Source organism: Rhipicephalus sanguineus, chromosome 2 (genome assembly GCF_013339695.2).
Source record: "Rhipicephalus sanguineus isolate Rsan-2018 chromosome 2, BIME_Rsan_1.4, whole genome shotgun sequence".
Classification (NCBI taxonomy): Eukaryota; Metazoa; Arthropoda; class Arachnida; order Ixodida; family Ixodidae; genus Rhipicephalus; species Rhipicephalus sanguineus.
Genome location: NC_051177.1, coordinates 195,565,036 through 195,588,414, shown reverse-complemented (window position 1 = coordinate 195,588,414; position 23,379 = coordinate 195,565,036). Strand labels below are relative to the sequence as shown.

Here is a 23,379-nt window from a genome sequence, read left to right as displayed (position 1 = left end):
TGTGGCGGCGCTCTCTGCAGTTGGCTCCGTCCGGGTGTGGCGGCACTCTCTGCTATTGGCTCCGGCGCTCTCTGCAGTTGGTTCCGTCCGGGTGTGGCGGCACTCTCTGCAGTTGGCTCCAGCGCTCTCTGCAGTTGGTTCCGTCCGGGTGTGGCGGCACTCTCTGCAGTTGGCTACGGCGCTCTCTGCAGTTGGTTCCGTCCGGGTGTGGCGGCGCTCTCATAAGTTGGCTCCGTCCGGGTGTGGCGGCACTCTCTGCAGTTGGCTAAGGCGCTCTCTGCAGTTGGTTCCGTCCGGGTGTGGCGGCACTTTCTGCAGTTGGCTACGGCGCTCTCTGCAGTTGGTTCCTTCCGGGTGTGGCGGCGCTCTCTTAAGTTGGCTCCGTCCGGGTGTGGCGGCACTCTCTGCAGTTGGCTCCGGCACTCTCTGCAGTTGGTTCCGTCTGGGTGTGACGGCACTCTCCGCAGTTGGCTCCAGCGCTCTCTGCAGTTGGTTCCGTCCGGGTGTGGCGGCACTCTCTTGAGTTGGTTCCGTCCGGGTGTGGCGGCACTTTCTGCAGTTGGCTACGGCGCTCTCTGCAGTTGGTTCCTTCCGGGTGTGGCGGCGCTCTCTTAAGTTGGCTCCGTCCGGGTGTGGCGGCACTCTCCGCAGTTGGCTCCGGCGCTCTCTACAGTTGGTTCCGTCCGGGTGTGGCGGCACTCTCCGCAGTTGGCTCCAGCGCTCTCTGCAGTTGGTTCCGTCCGGGTGTGGCGGCACTCTCTGCAGTTGGCTACGGCGCTCTCCGCAGTTGGTTCCGTCCGGGTGTGGCGGCGCTCTCATAAGTTGGCTCCGTCCGGGTGTGGCGGCGCTCTCTGCAGTTGGCTAAGGCGCTCTCTGCAGTTGGTTCCGTCCGGGTGTGGCGGCACTCTCTGCAGTTGGCTCCGGCGCTCTCTTAAGTTGGCTCCGTCCGGGTGTGGCGGCACTCTCTGCAGTTGGCTCCGGCGCTCTCTGCAGTTGGTTCCGTCCGGGTGTGGCGGCACTTTCTGCAGTTGGCTCCGCCGCTCTCTGCAGTTGGTTCCGTCCGGGTGTGGCGGCGCTCTCTTAAGTTGGCTCCGTCCGGGTGTGGCGGCACTCTCTGCAGTTGGCTCCGGCGCTCTCTGCAGTTGGTTCCGTCCGGGTGTGGCGGCACTCTCTGCAGTTGGCTCCGGCGCTCTCTACAGTTGGTTCCGTCTGGGTGTGGCGGCACTCTCCGCAGTTGGCTCCAGCGCTCTCTGCAGTTGGTTCCGTCCGGGTGTGGCGGCACTCTCTGCAGTTGGCTACGGCGCTCTCCGCAGTTGGTTCCGTCCGGGTGTGGCGGCGCTCTCTGCAGTTGGCTAAGGCGCTCTCTGCAGTTGGTTCCGTCCGGGTGTGGCGGCACTCTCTGCAGTTGGCTCCGGCGCTCTCTTAAGTTGGCTCCGTCCGGGTGTGGCGGCACTCTCTGCAGTTGGCTCCGGCGCTCTCTGCAGTTGGTTCCGTCCGGGTGTGGCGGCACTCTCTGCAGTTGGCTCCGTCGCTCTCTGCAGTAGGTTCCGTCCGGGTGTGGCGGCGCTCTCTTAAGTTGGCTCCGTCCGGGTGTGGGCGGCACTCTCTGCAGTTGGCTCCGGCGCTTTTTGCAGTTGGTTCCGTCCGGGTGTGGCGGCACTCTCTGCAGTTGGCTCCGGCGCTCTCTGCAGTTGGTTCCGTCCGGGTGTGGCGGCACTCTCTGCAGTTGGCTCCGGCGCTCTCTGCAGTTGGTTCCGTCCGGGTGTGGCGGCACTCTCTGCAGTTGGTTCGTCCGGGTGTGGCGGCACTCTCTGCAGTTGGCTCCGGCGCTCTCTGCAGTTGGTTTCTTCCGGGTGTGGCGGCACTCTCTGCAGTTGGCTCCGGCGCTCTCTGCAGTTGGTTCCGTCCGGGTGTGGCGGCGCTCTCTTAAGTTGGCTCCGTCCGGGTGTGGCGGCACTCTCTGCAGTTGGCTCCGGCGCTCTCTGCAGTTGGTTCCGTCCGGGTGTGGCGGCGCTCTCTTAAGTTGGCTCCGTCCGGGTGTGGCGGCACTCTCTGCAGTTGGCTCCGGCGCTCTCTGCAGTTGGTTCCATCCAGGTGTGGCGGCGCTCTCTTAAGTTGCCTCTGTTTGGGTGTGACGAATATGCTTCTTAATTTCTCGCACTCTACAGAAAACTCGAAAAAAATAAACAAGGCAGTTAGCAGAGATTAAATCATCCGAACTTGCTAAACGAATGTTACAACTTTTCTATTGCATATTTCTCATTAGAGTTACCATTTTAAAGGTTAGTTAAGCAATCTTTGTTAATTACCTAGCTTAAGAGGGATGAAATATTCCGACGCTTCAGGACAAGTGGTACAATTTTTATATTGAAGATACTTCGCTAGAGTTACTTAATTAAGCCGGTTTAAAGCGAAGACAAAAAATTCCGGCACCGGCGGGTAACCGTAACAGCGCGCGCAACGAAAAACAAGTATCAAGAGACACCGCGCGCGCGCCTCCTCCCCCCATCGAAACGGAAGCTGACAACCAGCAGTCGCGGATCAAACGCCCGGCACTCTGGAAGCATCACTTCGTTTCCCTAGCTTCGGTTGTGCTGCACGCTGAAGAAGACACCCGAAGCTTCGGGAGCGAGGAGACTGGAGATGGCGAAGAAGTTATGTCGCTGAAGTGAGAGTGGTTCGGTCGGCCAGTGAAGACGTGTTTTATGATGCTGTGCGGTCAGTCGATCTGGAAGAATCGGGTGAATAGTTTGTAACTTGAATAGTTTGTAATGCATGATATTACATCTGTTTGTTTTGTTCCCGTTGTTTTAAACACGACCTCAGTTATATTGGCAGCTGTTATTGATATCTGGCAGTGTGCATGTTTGTGTGATACTTGTACTGCCTTAACTGAGAATATATTAAAGACGATAGTCTTTCTTGGAAAAGTTCAACGCAGAAATTTTGGTCTGTCTGTCTGTCACACGATTCAGCCACCCGGCCAAAGTTTAAGCACTTGCTGAACGCCCAGTCAGCTGGAACTGGTAGCTGCATTCATACTTGTGAACATTGTTCATACTTGTGAACATTGTCAAAAAGCGAACATTACGCATATCGGAGGCGCAACATCAATACGTAGGTATTAGGTGGTGTGTTCCTTTACTAGAAAATACATGATACATAAAATATATAAAATACATAAATTCTAAAGACCTATTAGGCTGCGCTGAAAATGCGACGCTATGCACGAAAAAGCTCTCTGCTGACGACGTGGTGCTGCCACCTGGCAGTGGCCTTGGTTCTGCACAAGTTCATGTTTCCCGACGTTACTGCCAGATGGCAGTGGCTAGGCTCTCCCCAAATGGTACGGGAACAGCATCACGGGTGGCCGCGGATGAGACCAGGACTCATGTAGCACGGCCGGCATAAGACTATCGTCTTTCATCTACATTTGCAGCGAAGCACGGAGATACGCGGCCATTTTTTGTGTGTGTTATCAACTCTTGGCTCTGACTCGGTCTTTGGTCCCCAACTGGCGTTAGCTGGCGCACTAAAAAGACCTACTCTAAATTGTCCGCGCTTTCGTGCGGACAGTCGAACACCATGGCCGGACTAGAGGGAAACGCAACGGGCGTTGTGTCTCCCCTGTAGCCCGGCCGCGATTTTTCTCGGGGCGAGCTTAAGCGGGTAACGCGGTGTTACCAGGCCCTGGAAAGTCTCAAGTTCCAGCGATCGCCGCAGAGGGCGAAAAAATCAACCGCGGCGAGCTCCATCGAGATGCACGTATAGTGGAACTACTGACAGGTCTTTTAGCGGTCTGATAAGTTAGTTCGCACTTTCCGTGTTAGGGGCGCTCAACGCGGCCAAAAATTTCATTTCAGAGTGTGTCAGAAGGTTGTTAGAAGCTTAGTTACCGTGTCATCTTTCGTAAAGCTAGTAGGGACCAGTTTTTGTGTTACTTCTTTAATGGTTGGCTATTTCAAATAGCGATGCCTTAGCTTATCCGACACCCTCGTTGTAAATATTTCTATTATCTCCTCCCCTCTCTTCTTTAGTCTGTCAATCCCATTCCCCATCCCTACACAGAGTAGCATGCCAGCGGTATACTGACGCCGGCCAAAATCTGCTTTTCTAATACTCTCTCTCTCCCTCTCTATAGGGTTAATACAACAGCTTCATTTTTTGAGGACAAGTATTGAGATTACACTGACGCTCGAAAAGCAGCAGCCCATTGGTATCGATTGCACTTCGGTCGTTTGTTTCATTCAAATTGTACTACGGTCGTTATCTTGACCGGCCTCACGCAGCTCCGCTTAAATCAGTTTTGATAATGCAATGCGAGTTTGTGCGCAAAACTTTACATGCCGCTGCCACAAAGCGAACGTGTCTGAAGCCTGTGAATCACGTCAGCTGCGGCGCTGAACATGCTGCACAACGTTTACAGATGCTTTATAAACGTTGGGCTGTACAGCTTCCAGTGTGAAAATTCGATGCCGGCAAAGAGCTCGGAGACTACCTATGAAAACGGAATAACCATGCACGATGTGGGCGTGCGCACCGGTGAGTGAAAATGCATTGCTTTGCATTTAAGCATAGCTGTATTTCTTTTTCTTTTTTTGCATGCGCTACGGTTTTTGTCATTTCATAAGCTTTTGCTACTCTTCCAGCTGATCAGATGCACAGCTTGTGGATTCCAATGACATTTTCTGAGATTATTTACTTCGTTCTCACTTTTGCAGAAAATATCTTTACTGCTAAACTTTGTAACACAGATCAAAGCATAAGTTTTATCTGCACAAATGAATTTGCTGCGATAAATGCTCATAAATTCAATGCATAGTAGAGCAAAGTGAACTCACAGTATGGATATGCATTTGTATATTTTCGTAAGTTTACAATCGTACATATAACATTTGCACATACCATATAGCTTATAGATTCGGGCAATTAACTAGCTTAGTATCCGCTAATTGAGGCTTGGTCAGACACTGTCCACTGAAGGTCACCACTAAAACAAATTCCCAAGCAAAGCAACGTTATCTGCACACTATTTTTCTCATGTAGTGTTCTCATATACATTCTTCTCAGACATTAATCATAAATCCACTCACGCTTCTACCATAGTAATTGTGACTGCTTCTTCCCCTTCCAACCGCAGCCTCCAAGAAGCTGCTCATATCCGCACACACTTGGATGCTTTACTCTGAACCTACATCAAGTCAGCAGAGGATGTGCCATTACTGAAAGTAAACTCATCGTCCGAAATCCTCGCAAGGTATGGTTGTGGACACTTTATTTATTGAACCTGTAGTGGAGCAGATGCACGACCGAGTATGCTTTTATAAAAAACCAAGACTCCTTTTTTCTTGCTCATTGGCCACGTTTTCATACACCACAGATTATTTTTGTTCAGAAGCAGCTAGACCGGATAAACGTGAAAATTCGAGATGTGCCTGCAGCAAATGTGTCCAATCAGAATCTAAAGATAGAATATGATGAGATTTTCCCCCCTAAACCTAAATTTCAACCATACAGGGTATTAAATAGCCGGCTACAAGATTACCTTGCACACGTGGAAACAAATAATGTAGTAGCCACAGACGCTTCAGTAACAGACGAAAAGGCAGGAGTAGGCATTTACTCCCCTTCGCTTGGTTGGTCATTTTCATTAAGACTACCGGACTTCACCCCCATTTTTGAAGCTGAACTCTTGGCAATTATTCTAGCCCTGCGTAAATTAGATTTGAACGCCCATAGCGCAATATTAATAACAGACTCCATGTCAGTATGCACGTCCCTTACAGCTTCATCAAAATCAACTGCCCTAAAGACGTTCCTGACGCTAATTCCTCCACAGCTGAAGCTCTTAAAATTATTATGGGTGCCTGGCCACTGTGGATTAGAATTAAATGAAATGGCCGACTCACTAGCGCGAGCTGCATTGAATGGTCCAGTTGTTCCTGTCCTTCCTGTAGTGGCCAGTATAACTGCGATTAGATATAGAAAATTTTCACTTCGTGCGGACGCCATAGAATCAATAACAGCTAGGACAGAATTTAGTCATTTAAAATTTCTGTGGAAGATCCAATGGTGTCCTACTAGACAATTGGAAGTATTAGTAACTAGACTACGATGTTGTGTGCCCCCGTTAAATCTATATTCACACAGGGCTGGTCTGGCGGTATCGCCCCTATGTCGCTTTTGTTTAGAAATAGAATCAATAGAGCACTACTTTTTATCATGTCGCAGATACAGATTACTCAGAAAAAGACTTCTTGATATCCCATTCGCTAACCTGGGGCTACAATTCACAATTGACAATGTGCTTACCTTCGGTGCTTCAAATCTGGGCTTCAGCCACAGAAATGCGTTTGATGCCGTGTGTAGCTACCTTCAAGAAACAAAACGAATACGGCTTTAAATTTCCGCTTGTATAAGTATTATTATAACAAAAAAGTTTTGATATTATTTTCATTATTATTGTGCTTCTTCTTCTTATTATTTTTATTCTAATTCCTATTCGGAAATGATTAAAGTGTCTGATCTGTATGTTTAAAAAACTATTATTGCACTCTTTCATTGATGCGTACGTGTTTTTTTTTGTATATTCATTGCTATTATTTATTTATTTATTCTTTTTATTGGCATCAGCATTCAATACTCAAAATATTAAAAAAAATTTTTGCAAGACAACTTCTTGGCCAATCCCCCTGAGTGGGTATGAGCCATGCAGTAGAGGACACTACTACTACTACTACTTCTGATTGCGCGAGAGCCTGTGCCGCCTTTTTCCAGCCTTGCACTGTGTCCGCGTACGGTCCCTTTTCGTCGCGACCTCATTACACCAATAAACCTCCTCACATTTGGTGGAGGTTTATTGGTGTCGCCCTAAAACAGCCTTTGTAACGCCCGATGGCCTATATGAGTTCAACGTCATGCCATTTAGGCTCTGCAACGCGCCTTCAACATTTGAGCGCATGATCGATACCATCCTTCGCGGCCACAAGTGGAAGACTTGCTTGTGTTACCTGGACGACATAGTAGTCTTCTCAGCAGATTTCCCGACACACCTTGCTCGTCTGCACGAAATTCTCACGTGCCTAACTTCTGCGGGCCTACAACTTAACACCAAGAAGTGCCACTTCGCAGCACGGAAGCTAACCATCTTGGGACATGTCATCTCCAAAGACGGCGTTCTTCCGGATCCCGATAAGCTTCGAGCTGTCGCCGAATTCCCAAAGCCCACATCGATGAAAGCCCTCAGAAGTTTTGTCGGCCTCTGCTCCTATTTTCGCCGCTTCGTGCGTAACTTCGCGTCCATCATCGCACCTTTGACGAGTCTGCTTGCCACCAGCAAAGGTATATCTGCATGGTCACCTGCGTGTGATGACGCATTTCGCCAGTTGCGCCGCCTGTTGACCTCACCACCTATCCTTCGTCACTACGACCCCACTGCTCCCACAGAAATTCACACCGATGCAAGTGGCGTCGGTCTTGGCGCTGTTTTGGCACAACGCAAAGGCAGCCAAGGTGAATACGTTGTCGCTTATGCAAGTCGTGCTCTAAAGAAGGCTGAATTAAACTATTCCGTGACAGAGAAGGAGTGCTTGGCGATCATCTGGGCATTGACGAAGTTTCGCCCGCATCTTTACGGCCGTCCTTTCGACGTGGTTACAGACCACCACGCCCTATGTTGGCTTTCCACCTTAAAGACCCGTCGGGACGCCTGGGCCGTTGGGCACTTCGATTGCAGGAATACGATATTCGTGTCGTATATCGTTCCGGCCGCAAGCATGCGGATGCTGATGCACTCTCCCGCTCGCCAATAACACCAGATGTGGCTTCTATGTCACCCCACGTTACCACCTTGTCACCACTCAGCACCAATGACATGCTTTCGGAGCAGCGTAAAGACTCACACCTTGCCTTCTTCCTCGACTACCTTACCGATCCGTCTGCTGTCCCTTCGACGAGAGCGCTACGCCGTCAAGCAGTCCACTTTTCCGTGCGAGACAACATTCTGTACCGCCGCAAATACATGCCAGATGGTCGGAAGTAGGGCACTGCACGGGCCGCGAATCTCAGCCCGGGCCCGGCCCGGGCCCGGGAATTGTTCATATTTACCCGCCCGAGCCCGGCCCGGCGACTCAAAGCGAGACCTGGGCCCGGCCCGAACCCGAGAAAAAATTTCGCCTACCCGGCCCGGCCGGCCCGACAACAGATCGGGCCCGACCGGGCCCGAGCCAATAATCTAAGTGGTGTTGCCCGAAGATCGAATCGACCGCAAGGGCGTTTTAAGTGGCAAATACCTACGCATGCTTGGCGCATCCTTCGCTAGCAAGTATACTTTAATCTACGGTATTTTCTTGTAAAAGGGGGCTGGCTCACCGTGGAAACAGTTGAGCGGACATACTGGGTACGATGAATGTTTGTTCGGCAGTGGTGTATACTGTACCTAATTTTCTAGGAATACAATCGGGATCATCAATAGCGTTTTGTAGCAGATATTGTAGGAAGAAAAGTGATTTGCAGCATGAGTCCGGTTTTGATAAGGAGCGCAATAAAAACAGAGGGACAGAGAACAGAACGCTCTCTTCACTTAGTTTTTATTGCGCTCTCTATTGAAATCTAAATGAACACGAAAGTGAAACAATGAATTGACTTAGATTGATAAATTGCGCTCTGACAAATCTAATGTCGTTGGGTTCACCAACACAGATACATTAATAAAGGAAAAAATCAAGGTCAGGGTTTCATTCGTAAATTTCGCGCCAACTCTCCACGCGTGACAACCCAGATTTCAAAGCATATTTTTCGTATTTTGGCGACTTTGTCTTGTCGAAATTTCTTGAAGCTTCGTATGTCAAGTCTATGGCCCCCCCTCGGAAGACAATGCACTTCATTTTTACCGATTAGGAACTGCGTAGGACCTAGCAGACACCAACAAAATCTATGATGAGTTTGATGCGCGAATTTCAAGGAGGCATCACCAGCCGTACTTTCTTTTTGCGCGTTTTCGCGCTTCCCATGCGTCTTCTCTCGGCAGCCGTGGTTATTTTGGAATTATGAAAGAGTAATTTACTAACACGCCAAAAATCGTTTTTTCCCCTTTAGTGTCCCTTTAAAGCATGCTGTAACGAAAAAGCCAACCGTGCACCCTGGATATGTAGCACCTATCTTCATCATAGTAGCACCTTGCCACATCAAGAGAAATAGAGGGAAAAAGTCAAATGTATTACATTTGTTGTAAATACACTAACCCAGATAAAAATTATAACGAACCTCGCGCACCACGTGCACTTTGGAAATACGTATAAGTTGAATGGAAAAAAAGCCACTATTTGTCATAGCAGTGTTCTCATATATCACACCACTGCTATTATGTACAGTCTATAAGCTTTTGTGGCATTGTTTATAGCTTATTTGTTCGCATGTTATTGTACAAAAAATCAAATTATAAATAGATTCCACTATAAGCACACCATGCGCCGTTCCATCACATGTTCTACCACGCTGAAGTTCTTGCACTGCTTGCGCTAGCCGCAGAGGCGCGAAAAATGGCGCGAAAAAAGGCGCGAGAAATGTGAAGGCGTTGGCAGTCGTAGTTCTCAACTTCCACCACTGGAGCTAATTTAGGATGTCTTTTTGGACCTCTGCAGAATGAAATAACTGTCTAGCTAATCCCTTCATTTCTGTCGTTCCCGGACGTTGTGCCACTCTTCAATATAATCTATAAATGCTTCTGAGGGCTTCTCCTTGCAATTTTCAGCAGTGTTTGTTATGTAAGGCTTGCACAGGGCTCTTTTCTGTCCATATTATAATGGTGTATGCCTTCCTAACGATGTTTTACCGGTAGAAGGTGGCCTACGCTGGTAATTGGCCTACGCTGGACTGCATTGGTATAGGACTGGCAGTAGGCGGACGAAGTGATTGCGATCTATTTTCGGAATTAGTTCCAGTTTGGTAATAAAGGTGCGAGTAATAATATTATCTGGGGTTTAACGTCCCGAAACCGCGATATGATTATGAGAGACGCCGTAGTGTAGGGCTCCGGAAATTTCGACCACCTGGGGTTCTTTAACGTGCACCTAAATCTATAGGTACACGGGCCTCAAACATTTTCGCCTCCATCGAAAATGCAGCCGCCGCGGCCGGGATTCGATCCCGTGACCTTCGGGTCAGCAGTCGAGCGCCATAACCACTAGACCACCGTGGCGGGGCAAAGGTGCAAATAAGCTTACCGACGCTTACTCATTGGATGCATATGATTCGAGTTAAGGGACATCCCCCGGCATGGAATTCGTGATTCTTATTTGAAGCCAGATATTTTGTCAAGCTAATATGCCTTGCCTTTAAACATGAATATACATGTTTAATGGACCTATGCTATTCCTGCACATTCCAACGCTGTGGTGGCAGTATCATTTAGCTCTCGCATTATATAGTGCCAGGGTCTGAAACACACGGCCCGTGGACCTCTCACTAGCGGCCTGCAGCCCGCACATGACTGTGACTGTCCTTGTCCAATTTTTTTTTATTTATAAGTACGTTCTTGAGCTACACAGGCATGACAGGTCTAAAAAAATTTTTCCTTGAGGCACCGCCTGCATTCACCACGTGTTGATACATAACCGTGAAATAAAACTGTATATTGTATAATTGGGGTCCAGATTTTAGCCATTTTGGAGATAGGTATCAATATATTGGTGGAAACTTGCCGCCAATACCCTTCGGAAATGACCCATATATGAAATCTTAAAGAGGTCTTTAATATAGCAACGTTAGCTGACATCAGGTAGAGCCTATTCCCCCCCCCCCCTCCCCCCTTCCTTCACTCCTACCTTCGTCACTGTCCTGGCCCTTGCGGAAGTAAATTTTCGCGAATGCGGCCCGTTAGCTGAGGTGAGTTTGAGACCGCTGATATAGCAGAACAGTATGAACGTTCAGACGTTAACAATGTGGGCAAACAAAGCAGGCTGTGCATGTCCATCTCGCCTCACATGACCACTGGGAGCCTAGACGGAGCCACGGAAAAAAAATGTCTTTATAGGGATTTTATGCAACGAGACTGCGCGCAGTCTTTTCGTTTTAGTGGAGGGCTGGAACTCGAAAGAACGTTTCCCCGCCTTGGAGCTCCGTGATCGCACTTGCGATGATAAGTTATAGGTATAAATTTATGATGTTACATTTATTACTGCGATTACAGACTACTATTTGGAATATAAAGTAATCATGAATGCAAATAAAGCACGGAATAGCGAGATGTTAGCTGTATAAGCGCCTGGTCTACTTACTTTCAGCTCGCCCGTTTCAGATAAATCAAATAGCTCCATATGCAAAGAGCGAAAGATCGCTACCTGTCGCTCATAAAACTTCTTCAAATAGCTTGCCCCACATACAAAAAAAAATCATTTTATCCAGATAAATGTGAAACGCATATGTACGCGCAACGTATGAGGAACACACTTGAAAGGGACAGACACTAAAAAAACAATTCTTCTATTATCAGTAAATTACTCTTAAAATTTTATAATCACCACGCTCGCTGCGACAAGAGTCTTAGTAGCGAGAAACACGAGCAAAAAAAAAAATGCGATTGCCGACGCCACCTTGAAAATCGCGCAACAAACACCGTGACGTCATAGATTCTGACGGCGTCTACTGGGATCTACGTAGTTCCTGATCGGTAAAATTTAAGTACATTGACCTCTGAGAGGACCATAAACTTGACATACCAAGGTTCATGAAGTTTCGCTGAACCAATCTCCCCAAAATGCGACAAATACAGCTTGAAATCCGAGACGTCACGCGCGGGGATTTCGCCGCGAAATTTAAAAATGGAACGTTGCCCTTGATTTTCTCCTTATAATGGTGAAACTAATTACATTCGAATTCACAGAGTACACTTTATCAGTCTCAACCAATTCATTGCATCCCTTTAGTGCCCCTTTAAGGACTGAGTAAAGTCCAAGCCCGGCCCGACCCAAGCCCGCCACCTCAAACCCGGGCCCGGCCCTAAGCCCGGAGCTTCAGACCCGAGCCCGGCCCGGGCCCGCCGTGAAAACTACTTTACCCGGCCCGGCCCGGCCCACGGGCCGGGCCGGGCCCGGGTTTTCGGGTAGGCCCGAGCCCGTGCAGTGCTCTAGTCGGAAGTGGCTCCTTGCTGTCCCTAGCCATATGCGCTCTGACATCTGCTTGAATTTCCACGCGGATCCCCAAAGTGCTCACAACGGCGCCCTGAAAACCTACGAAAGGCTGCGTCAGCGATATTACTGGCGAGGAATGTATCGCTTTGTGCAGAAATACGTTCAGTCTTGCACTACATGCCAACAAAGCAAGACACCTCCGCGACACCTTACTGGCACGTTGCAGCCGCTCCCGTGCCCGGATCGCCCCTTTGACCGCGTGGGTATCGACCTCTACGGCCCCCTCCCGTGCAGTGGCTCTGAAAACCGATGGATTATTGTCGGCGTCGATCATCTGACGCGCTACGCTGAGACTGCAGCTCTCCCGGCAGCGACCGCCCGCGAAGTTGCACTTTTCATTCTTCGCAGCTTCATTCTACGCCACGGTGCTCCGCGGGAACTACTCAGTGATAGAGGTCGCGTGTTCCTGTCGGAGGTCATCCAAGCCCTCCTCGCTGAATGCGACATCATTCACCGGAAATCCACCGCCTACCATCCACAGACAAATGGTCTCACCGAACGGTTCAACCGCACACTCGGCGACATGTTGAGGATGTATACCTCCTCAGACCACACCAACTGGGACACTGTACTACCTTTTGTTACGTTCGCTTACAACACCGCGACGCAAGCGACTACCGGCTTTTCCCCGTTCTTTCTCTTGTACGGCCGCGAACATTCCCACCCACTGGACACCATACTCCCATACCGACCTGATGCCTCTGAGTGCACTCCAGTTTCTGAAGTCGCCAGATGCGCCGAAGACTGCCGTCAGTTGGCTCGTTCCCTGACAGGTGAAGCACAAGGTCGACAAAAGACGCGACATGACGACGTTCATCACCCAGTCCCTACGTTTCCTCCTGGCTCCCTTTTTTGGCTTTGGATACCCCCCCACGTCCATGGCCTTTTCTCTAAACTTCTGGCGCGGTGCCATGGTGCCTACCGTATCATTCATGCCACCTCACTGGTGAACTGCATCGTCGAGCCCCTCACACAATCGCCAGATTTGCGCTGTCGAGGACGCGAGACCGCACACGTCGACCGTCTCAAGCCCTACTACGACCCCCTCATTCTACGTACTCCCTGAGTCTCCAGGATGGCTACGCTTCACCCCGGGGGTATTGTAGTGGAGCAGATGCACGACCGAGTATGCGCCTGTGAAGGAGGACGAGAAACGACCCGCGTTCTGATTGCGCGAGAGCCTGTGCCGCCTTTTGCCAGCCTTGCACTGTGTCAGCGTACGGTCCCTTTTCGTCGCGACCACTCTCTTGAGTTGGTTCCGTCCGGGTGTGGCGGCACTTTCTGCAGTTGGCTACGGCGCTCTCTGCAGTTGGTTCCTTCCGGGTGTGGCGGCGCTCTCTTAAGTTGGCTCCGTCCGGGTGTGGCGGCACTCTCCGCAGTTGGCTCCGGCGCTCTCTACAGTTGGTTCCGTCCGGGTGTGGCGGCACTCTCCGCAGTTGGCTCCAGCGCTCTCTGCAGTTGGTTCCGTCCGGGTGTGGCGGCACTCTCTGCAGTTGGCTACGGCGCTCTCCGCAGTTGGTTCCGTCCGGGTGTGGCGGCGCTCTCATAAGTTGGCTCCGTCCGGGTGTGGCGGCGCTCTCTGCAGTTGGCTAAGGCGCTCTCTGCAGTTGGTTCCGTCCGGGTGTGGCGGCACTCTCTGCAGTTGGCTCCGGCGCTCTCTTAAGTTGGCTCCGTCCGGGTGTGGCGGCACTCTCTGCAGTTGGCTCCGGCGCTCTCTGCAGTTGGTTCCGTCCGGGTGTGGCGGCACTTTCTGCAGTTGGCTCCGCCGCTCTCTGCAGTTGGTTCCGTCCGGGTGTGGCGGCGCTCTCTTAAGTTGGCTCCGTCCGGGTGTGGCGGCACTCTCTGCAGTTGGCTCCGGCGCTCTCTGCAGTTGGTTCCGTCCGGGTGTGGCGGCACTCTCTGCAGTTGGCTCCGGCGCTCTCTACAGTTGGTTCCGTCTGGGTGTGGCGGCACTCTCCGCAGTTGGCTCCAGCGCTCTCTGCAGTTGGTTCCGTCCGGGTGTGGCGGCACTCTCTGCAGTTGGCTACGGCGCTCTCCGCAGTTGGTTCCGTCCGGGTGTGGCGGCGCTCTCTGCAGTTGGCTCCGGCGCTCTCTGCAGTTGGTTCCGTCCGGGTGTGGCGGCACTCTCTGCAGTTGGCTCCGGCGCTCTCTTCAGTTGGCTCCGTCCGGGTGTGGCGGCACTCTCTGCAGTTGGCTCCGGCGCTCTCTGCAGTTGGTTCCGTCCGGGTGTGGCGGCACTCTCTGCAGTTGGCTCCGCCGCTCTCTGCAGTTGGTTCCGTCCGGGTGTGGCGGCGCTCTCTTAAGTTGGCTCCGTCCGGGTGTGGCGGCACTCTCTGCAGTTGGCTCCGGCGCTCTCTGCAGTTGGTTCCGTCCGGGTGTGGCGGCACTCTCTGCAGTTGGCTCCGGCGCTCTCTGCAGTTGGTTCCGTCCGGGTGTGGCGGCACTCTCTGCAGTTGGCTCCGGCGCTCTCTGCAGTTGGTTCCGTCCGGGTGTGGCGGCACTCTCTGCAGTTGGTTTCGTCCGGGTGTGGCGGCACTCTCTGCAGTTGGCTCCGGCGCTCTCTGCAGTTGGTTTCTTCCGGGTGTGGCGGCACTCTCTGCAGTTGGCTCCGGCGCTCTCTGCAGTTGGTTCCGTCTGGGTGTGGCGGCGCTCTCTTAAGTTGGCTCCGTCCGGGTGTGGCGGCACTCTCTGCAGTTGGCTCCGGCGCTCTCTGCAGTTGGTTCCGTCCGGGTGTGGCGGCGCTCTCTTAAGTTGGCTCCGTCCGGGTGTGGCGGCACTCTCTGCAGTTGGCTCCGGCGCTCTCTGCAGTTGGTTCCATCCAGGTGTGGCGGCGCTCTCTTAAGTTGCCTCTGTTTGGGTGTGACGAATATGCTTCTTAATTTCTCGCACTCTACAGAAAACTCGAAAAAATAAACAAGGCAGTTAGCAGAGATTAAATCATCCGAACTTGCTAAACGAATGTTACAACTTTTCTATTGCATATTTCTCATTAGAGTTACCATTTTAAAGGTTAGTTAAGCAATCTTTGTTAATTACCTAGCTTAAGAGGGATGAAATATTCCGACGCTTCAGGACAAGTGGTACAATTTTTATATTGAAGATACTTCGCTAGAGTTACTTAATTAAGCAATCTGTTAATTACTGAGCGCGCGTCGCCGGTTTAAAGCGAAGACAAAAAATTCCGGCACCGGCGGGTAACCGTAACAGCGCGCGCAACGAAAAACAAGTATCAAGAGACACCGCGCGCGCGCCTCCTCCCCCCATCGAAACGGAAGCTGACAACCAGCAGTCGCGGATCAAACGCCCGGCACTCTGGAAGCATCACTTCGTTTCCCTAGCTTCGGTTGTGCTGCACGCTGAAGAAGACACCCGAAGCTTCGGGAGCGAGGAGACTGGAGATGGCGAAGAAGTTATGTCGCTGAAGTGAGAGTGGTTCGGTCGGCCAGTGAAGACGTGTTTTATGATGCTGTGCGGTCAGTCGATCTGGAAGAATCGGGTGAATAGTTTGTAACTTGAATAGTTTGTAATGCATGATATTACATCTGTTTGTTTTGTTCCCGTTGTTTTAAACACGACCTCAGTTATATTGGCAGCTGTTATTGATATCTGGCAGTGTGCATGTTTGTGTGATACTTGTACTGCCTTAACTGAGAATATATTAAAGACGATAGTCTTTCTTGGAAAAGTTCAACGCAGAAATTTTGGTCTGTCTGTCTGTCACACGATTCAGCCACCCGGCCAAAGTTTAAGCACTTGCTGAACGCCCAGTCAGCTGGAACTGGTAGCTGCATTCATACTTGTGAACATTGTTCATACTTGTGAACATTGTCAAAAAGCGAACATTACGCATATCGGAGGCGCAACATCAATACGTAGGTATTAGGTGGTGTGTTCCTTACTAGAAAATACATGATACATAAAATATATAAAATACATAAATTCTAAAGACCTATTAGGCTGCGCTGAAAATGCGACGCTATGCACGAAAAAGCTCTCTGCTGACGACGTGGTGCTGCCACCTGGCAGTGGCCTTGGTTCTGCACAAGTTCATGTTTCCCGACGTTACTGCCAGATGGCAGTGGCTAGGCTCTCCCCAAATGGTACGGGAACAGCATCACGGGTGGCCGCGGATGAGACCAGGACTCATGTAGCACGGCCGGCATAAGACTATCGTCTTTCATCTACATTTGCAGCGAAGCACGGAGATACGCGGCCATTTTTTGTGTGTGTTATCAACTCTTGGCTCTGACTCGGTCTTTGGTCCCCAACTGGCGTTAGCTGGCGCACTAAAAAGACCTACTCTAAATTGTCCGCGCTTTCGTGCGGACAGTCGAACACCATGGCCGGACTAGAGGGAAACGCAACGGGCGTTGTGTCTCCCCTGTAGCCCGGCCGCGATTTTTCTCGGGGCGAGCTTAAGCGGGTAACGCGGTGTTACCAGGCCCTGGAAAGTCTCAAGTTCCAGCGATCGCCGCAGAGGGCGAAAAAAATCAACCGCGGCGAGCTCCATCGAGATGCACGTATAGTGGAACTACTGACAGGTCTTTTAGCGGTCTGATAAGTTAGTTCGCACTTTCCGTGTTAGGGCGCTCAACGCGGCCAAAAATTTCATTTCAGAGTGTGTCAGAAGGTTGTTAGAAGCTTAGTTACCGTGTCATCTTTCGTAAAGCTAGTAGGGACCAGTTTTTGTGTTACTTCTTTAATGGTTGGCTATTTCAAATAGCGATGCCTTAGCTTATCCGACACCCTCGTTGTAAATATTTCTATTATCTCCTCCCCTCTCTTCTTTAGTCTGTCAATCCCATTCCCCATCCCTACACAGAGTAGCATGCCAGCGGTATACTGACGCCGGCCAAAATCTGCTTTTCTAATACTCTCTCTCTCCCTCTCTATAGGGTTAATACAACAGCTTCATTTTTTGAGGACAAGTATTGAGATTACACTGACGCTCGAAAAGCAGCAGCCCATTGGTATCGATTGCACTTCGGTCGTTTGTTTCATTCAAATTGTACTACGGTCGTTATCTTTGACCGGCCTCACGCAGCTCCGCTTTAAATCAGTTTTGATAATGCAATGCGAGTTTGTGCGCAAAACTTTACATGCCGCTGCCACAAAGCGAACGTGTCTGAAGCCTGTGAATCACGTCAGCTGCGGCGCTGAACATGCTGCACCAACGTTTACAGATGCTTTATAAACGTTGGGCTGTACAGCTTCCAGTGTGAAAATTCGATGCCGGCAAAGAGCTCGGAGACTACCTATGAAAACGGAATAACCATGCACGATGTGGGCGTGCGCACCGGTGAGTGAAAATGCATTGCTTTGCATTTAAGCATAGCTGTATTTCTTTTTCTTTTTTTGCATGCGCTACGGTTTTTGTCATTTCATAAGCTTTTGCTACTCTTCCAGCTGATCAGATGCACAGCTTGTGGATTCCAATGACATTTTCTGAGATTATTTACTTCGTTCTCACTTTTGCAGAAAATATCTTTACTGCTAAACTTTGTAACACAGATCAAAGCATAAGTTTTATCTGCACAAATGAATTTGCTGCGATAAATGCTCATAAATTCAATGCATAGTAGAGCAAAGTGAACTCACAGTATGGATATGCATTTGTATATTTTCGTAAGTTTACAATCGTACATATAACATTTGCACATACCATATAGCTTATAGATTCGGGCAATTAACTAGCTTAGTATCCGCTAATTGAGGCTTGGTCAGACACTGTCCACTGAAGGTCACCACTAAAACAAATTCCCAAGCAAAGCAACGTTATCTGCACACTATTTTTCTCATGTAGTGTTCTCATATACATTCTTCTCAGACATTAATCATAAATCCACTCACGCTTCTACCATAGTAATTGTGACTGCTTCTTCCCCTTCCAACCGCAGCCTCCAAGAAGCTGCTCATATCCGCACACACTTGGATGCTTTACTCTGAACCTACATCAAGTCAGCAGAGGATGTGCCATTACTGAAAGTAAACTCATCGTCCGAAATCCTCGCAAGGTATGGTTGTGGACACTTTATTTATTGAACCTGTAGTGGAGCAGATGCACGACCGAGTATGCTTTTATAAAAAACCAAGACTCCTTTTTTCTTGCTCATTGGCCACGTTTTCATACACCACAGATTATTTTTGTTCAGAAGCAGCTAGACCGGATAAACGTGAAAATTCGAGATGTGCCTGCAGCAAATGTGTCCAATCAGAATCTAAAGATAGAATATGATGAGATTTTCCCCCCTAAACCTAAATTTCAACCATACAGGGTATTAAATAGCCGGCTACAAGATTACCTTGCACACGTGGAAACAATAATGTAGTAGCCACAGACGCTTCAGTAACAGACGAAAAGGCAGGAGTAGGCATTTACTCCCCTTCGCTTGGTTGGTCATTTTCATTAAGACTACCGGACTTCACCCCCATTTTTGAAGCTGAACTCTTGGCAATTATTCTAGCCCTGCGTAAATTAGATTTGAACGCCCATAGCGCAATATTAATAACAGACTCCATGTCAGTATGCACGTCCCTTACAGCTTCATCAAAATCAACTGCCCTAAAGACGTTCCTGACGCTAATTCCTCCACAGCTGAAGCTCTTAAAATTATTATGGGTGCCTGGCCACTGTGGATTAGAATTAAATGAAATGGCCGACTCACTAGCGCGAGCTGCATTGAATGGTCCAGTTGTTCCTGTCCTTCCTGTAGTGGCCAGTATAACTGCGATTAGATATAGAAAATTTTCACTTCGTGCGGACGCCATAGAATCAATAACAGCTAGGACAGAATTTAGTCATTTAAAATTTCTGTGGAAGATCCAATGGTGTCCTACTAGACAATTGGAAGTATTAGTAACTAGACTACGATGTTGTGTGCCCCCGTTAAATCTATATTCACACAGGGCTGGTCTGGCGGTATCGCCCCTATGTCGCTTTTGTTTAGAAATAGAATCAATAGAGCACTACTTTTTATCATGTCGCAGATACAGATTACTCAGAAAAAGACTTCTTGATATCCCATTCGCTAACCTGGGGCTACAATTCACAATTGACAATGTGCTTACCTTCGGTGCTTCAAATCTGGGCTTCAGCCACAGAAATGCGTTTGATGCCGTGTGTAGCTACCTTCAAGAAACAAAACGAATACGGCTTTAAATTTCCGCTTGTATAAGTATTATTATAACAAAAAAAGTTTTGATATTATTTTCATTATTATTGTGCTTCTTCTTCTTATTATTTTTATTCTAATTCCTATTCGGAAATGATTAAAGTGTCTGATCTGTATGTTTAAAAAACTATTATTGCACTCTTTCATTGATGCGTACGTGTTTTTTTTTGTATATTCATTGCTATTATTTATTTATTTATTCTTTTTATTGGCATCAGCATTCAATACTCAAAATATTAAAAAAAATTTTTGCAAGACAACTTCTTGGCCAATCCCCCTGAGTGGGTATGAGCCATGCAGTAGAGGACACTACTACTACTACTACTTCTGATTGCGCGAGAGCCTGTGCCGCCTTTTTCCAGCCTTGCACTGTGTCCGCGTACGGTCCCTTTTCGTCGCGACCTCATTACACCAATAAACCTCCTCACATTTGGTGGAGGTTTATTGGTGTCGCCCTAAAACAGCCTTTGTAACGCCCGATGGCCTATATGAGTTCAACGTCATGCCATTTAGGCTCTGCAACGCGCCTTCAACATTTGAGCGCATGATCGATACCATCCTTCGCGGCCACAAGTGGAAGACTTGCTTGTGTTACCTGGACGACATAGTAGTCTTCTCAGCAGATTTCCCGACACACCTTGCTCGTCTGCACGAAATTCTCACGTGCCTAACTTCTGCGGGCCTACAACTTAACACCAAGAAGTGCCACTTCGCAGCACGGAAGCTAACCATCTTGGGACATGTCATCTCCAAAGACGGCGTTCTTCCGGATCCCGATAAGCTTCGAGCTGTCGCCGAATTCCCAAAGCCCACATCGATGAAAGCCCTCAGAAGTTTTGTCGGCCTCTGCTCCTATTTTCGCCGCTTCGTGCGTAACTTCGCGTCCATCATCGCACCTTTGACGAGTCTGCTTGCCACCAGCAAAGGTATATCTGCATGGTCACCTGCGTGTGATGACGCATTTCGCCAGTTGCGCCGCCTGTTGACCTCACCACCTATCCTTCGTCACTACGACCCCACTGCTCCCACAGAAATTCACACCGATGCAAGTGGCGTCGGTCTTGGCGCTGTTTTGGCACAACGCAAAGGCAGCCAAGGTGAATACGTTGTCGCTTATGCAAGTCGTGCTCTAAAGAAGGCTGAATTAAACTATTCCGTGACAGAGAAGGAGTGCTTGGCGATCATCTGGGCATTGACGAAGTTTCGCCCGCATCTTTACGGCCGTCCTTTCGACGTGGTTACAGACCACCACGCCCTATGTTGGCTTTCCACCTTAAAGACCCGTCGGGACGCCTGGGCCGTTGGGCACTTCGATTGCAGGAATACGATATTCGTGTCGTATATCGTTCCGGCCGCAAGCATGCGGATGCTGATGCACTCTCCCGCTCGCCAATAACACCAGATGTGGCTTCTATGTCACCCCACGTTACCACCTTGTCACCACTCAGCACCAATGACATGCTTTCGGAGCAGCGTAAAGACTCACACCTTGCCTTCTTCCTCGACTACCTTACCGATCCGTCTGCTGTCCCTTCGACGAGAGCGCTACGCCGTCAAGCAGTCCACTTTTCCGTGCGAGACAACATTCTGTACCGCCGCAAATACATGCCAGATGGTCGGAAGTAGGGCACTGCACGGGCCGCGAATCTCAGCCCGGGCCCGGCCCGGGCCCGGGAATTGTTCATATTTACCCGCCCGAGCCCGGCCCGGCGACTCAAAGCGAGACCTGGGCCCGGCCCGAACCCGAGAAAAAATTTCGCCTACCCGGCCCGGCCCGGCCCGACAACAGATCGGGCCCGACCGGGCCCGAGCCAATAATCTAAGTGGTGTTGCCCGAAGATCGAATCGACCGCAAGGGCGTTTTAAGTGGCAAATACCTACGCATGCTTGGCGCATCCTTCGCTAGCAAGTATACTTTAATCTACGGTATTTTCTTGTAAAAGGGGGCTGGCTCACCGTGGAAACAGTTGAGCGGACATACTGGGTACGATGAATGTTTGTTCGGCAGTGGTGTATACTGTACCTAATTTTCTAGGAATACAATCGGGATCATCAATAGCGTTTTGTAGCAGATATTGTAGGAAGAAAAGTGATTTGCAGCATGAGTCCGGTTTTGATAAGGAGCGCAATAAAAACAGAGGGGACAGAGAACAGAACGCTCTCTTCACTTAGTTTTTATTGCGCTCTCTATTGAAATCTAAATGAACACGAAAGTGAAACAATGAATTGACTTAGATTGATAAATTGCGCTCTGACAAATCTAATGTCGTTGGGTTCACCAACACAGATACATTAATAAAGGAAAAAATCAAGGTCAGGGTTTCATTCGTAAATTTCGCGCCAACTCTCCACGCGTGACAACCCAGATTTCAAAGCATATTTTTCGTATTTTGGCGACTTTGTCTTGTCGAAATTTCTTGAAGCTTCGTATGTCAAGTCTATGGCCCCCCCTCGGAAGACAATGCACTTCATTTTTACCGATTAGGAACTGCGTAGGACCTAGCAGACACCAACAAAATCTATGATGAGTTTGATGCGCGAATTTCAAGGAGGCATCACCAGCCGTACTTTCTTTTTGCGCGTTTTCGCGCTTCCCATGCGTCTTCTCTCGGCAGCCGTGGTTATTTTGGAATTATGAAAGAGTAATTTACTAACACGCCAAAAATCGTTTTTTCCCCTTTAGTGTCCCTTTAAAGCATGCTGTAACGAAAAAGCCAACCGTGCACCCTGGATATGTAGCACCTATCTTCATCATAGTAGCACCTTGCCACATCAAGAGAAATAGAGGGAAAAAGTCAAATGTATTACATTTGTTGTAAATACACTAACCCAGATAAAAATTATAACGAACCTCGCGCACCACGTGCACTTTGGAAATACGTATAAGTTGAATGGAAAAAAAGCCACTATTTGTCATAGCAGTGTTCTCATATATCACACCACTGCTATTATGTACAGTCTATAAGCTTTTGTGGCATTGTTTATAGCTTATTTGTTCGCATGTTATTGTACAAAAAATCAAATTATAAATAGATTCCACTATAAGCACACCATGCGCCGTTCCATCACATGTTCTACCACGCTGAAGTTTCTTGCACTGCTTGCGCTAGCCGCAGAGGCGCGAAAAATGGCGCGAAAAAGGCGCGAGAAATGTGAAGGCGTTGGCAGTCGTAGTTCTCAACTTCCACCACTGGAGCTAATTTAGGATGTCTTTTTGGACCTCTGCAGAATGAAAATAACTGTCTAGCTAATCCCTTCATTTCTGTCGTTCCCGGACGTTGTGCCACTCTTCAATATAATCTATAAATGCTTCTGAGGGCTTCTCCTTGCAATTTTCAGCAGTGTTTGTTATGTAAGGCTTGCACAGGGCTCTTTTCTGTCCATATTATAATGGTGTATGCCTTCCTAACGATGTTTTACCGGTAGAAGGTGGCCTACGCTGGTAATTTGGCCTACGCTGGACTGCATTGGTATAGGACTGGCAGTAGGCGGACGAAGTGATTGCGATCTATTTTCGGAATTAGTTCCAGTTTGGTAATAAAGGTGCGAGTAATAATATTATCTGGGGTTTAACGTCCCGAAACCGCGATATGATTATGAGAGACGCCGTAGTGTAGGGCTCCGGAAATTTCGACCACCTGGGGTTCTTTAACGTGCACCTAAATCTATAGGTACACGGGCCTCAAACATTTTCGCCTCCATCGAAAATGCAGCCGCCGCGGCCGGGATTCGATCCCGTGACCTTCGGGTCAGCAGTCGAGCGCCATAACCACTAGACCACCGTGGCGGGGCAAAGGTGCAAATAAGCTTACCGACGCTTACTCATTGGATGCATATGATTCGAGTTAAGGGACATCCCCCGGCATGGAATTCGTGATTCTTATTTGAAGCCAGATATTTTGTCAAGCTAATATGCCTTGCCTTTAAACATGAATATACATGTTTAATGGACCTATGCTATTCCTGCACATTCCAACGCTGTGGTGGCAGTATCATTTAGCTCTCGCATTATATAGTGC

General features: G+C 49.1%; 1 protein-coding gene across 1 annotated transcript; it reads right to left on the bottom strand.

Moving 5' to 3' along the window:
* Positions 1-219: 219 nt before the first annotated feature.
* Positions 220-819, bottom strand: LOC119382135 (putative uncharacterized protein ENSP00000383309). The gene has a single exon (XM_037649866.1). It carries the CDS (start codon positions 817-819, stop codon positions 220-222), a length of 600 nt encoding a protein of 199 aa, XP_037505794.1.
* Positions 820-23,379: the final 22,560 nt, after the last annotated feature.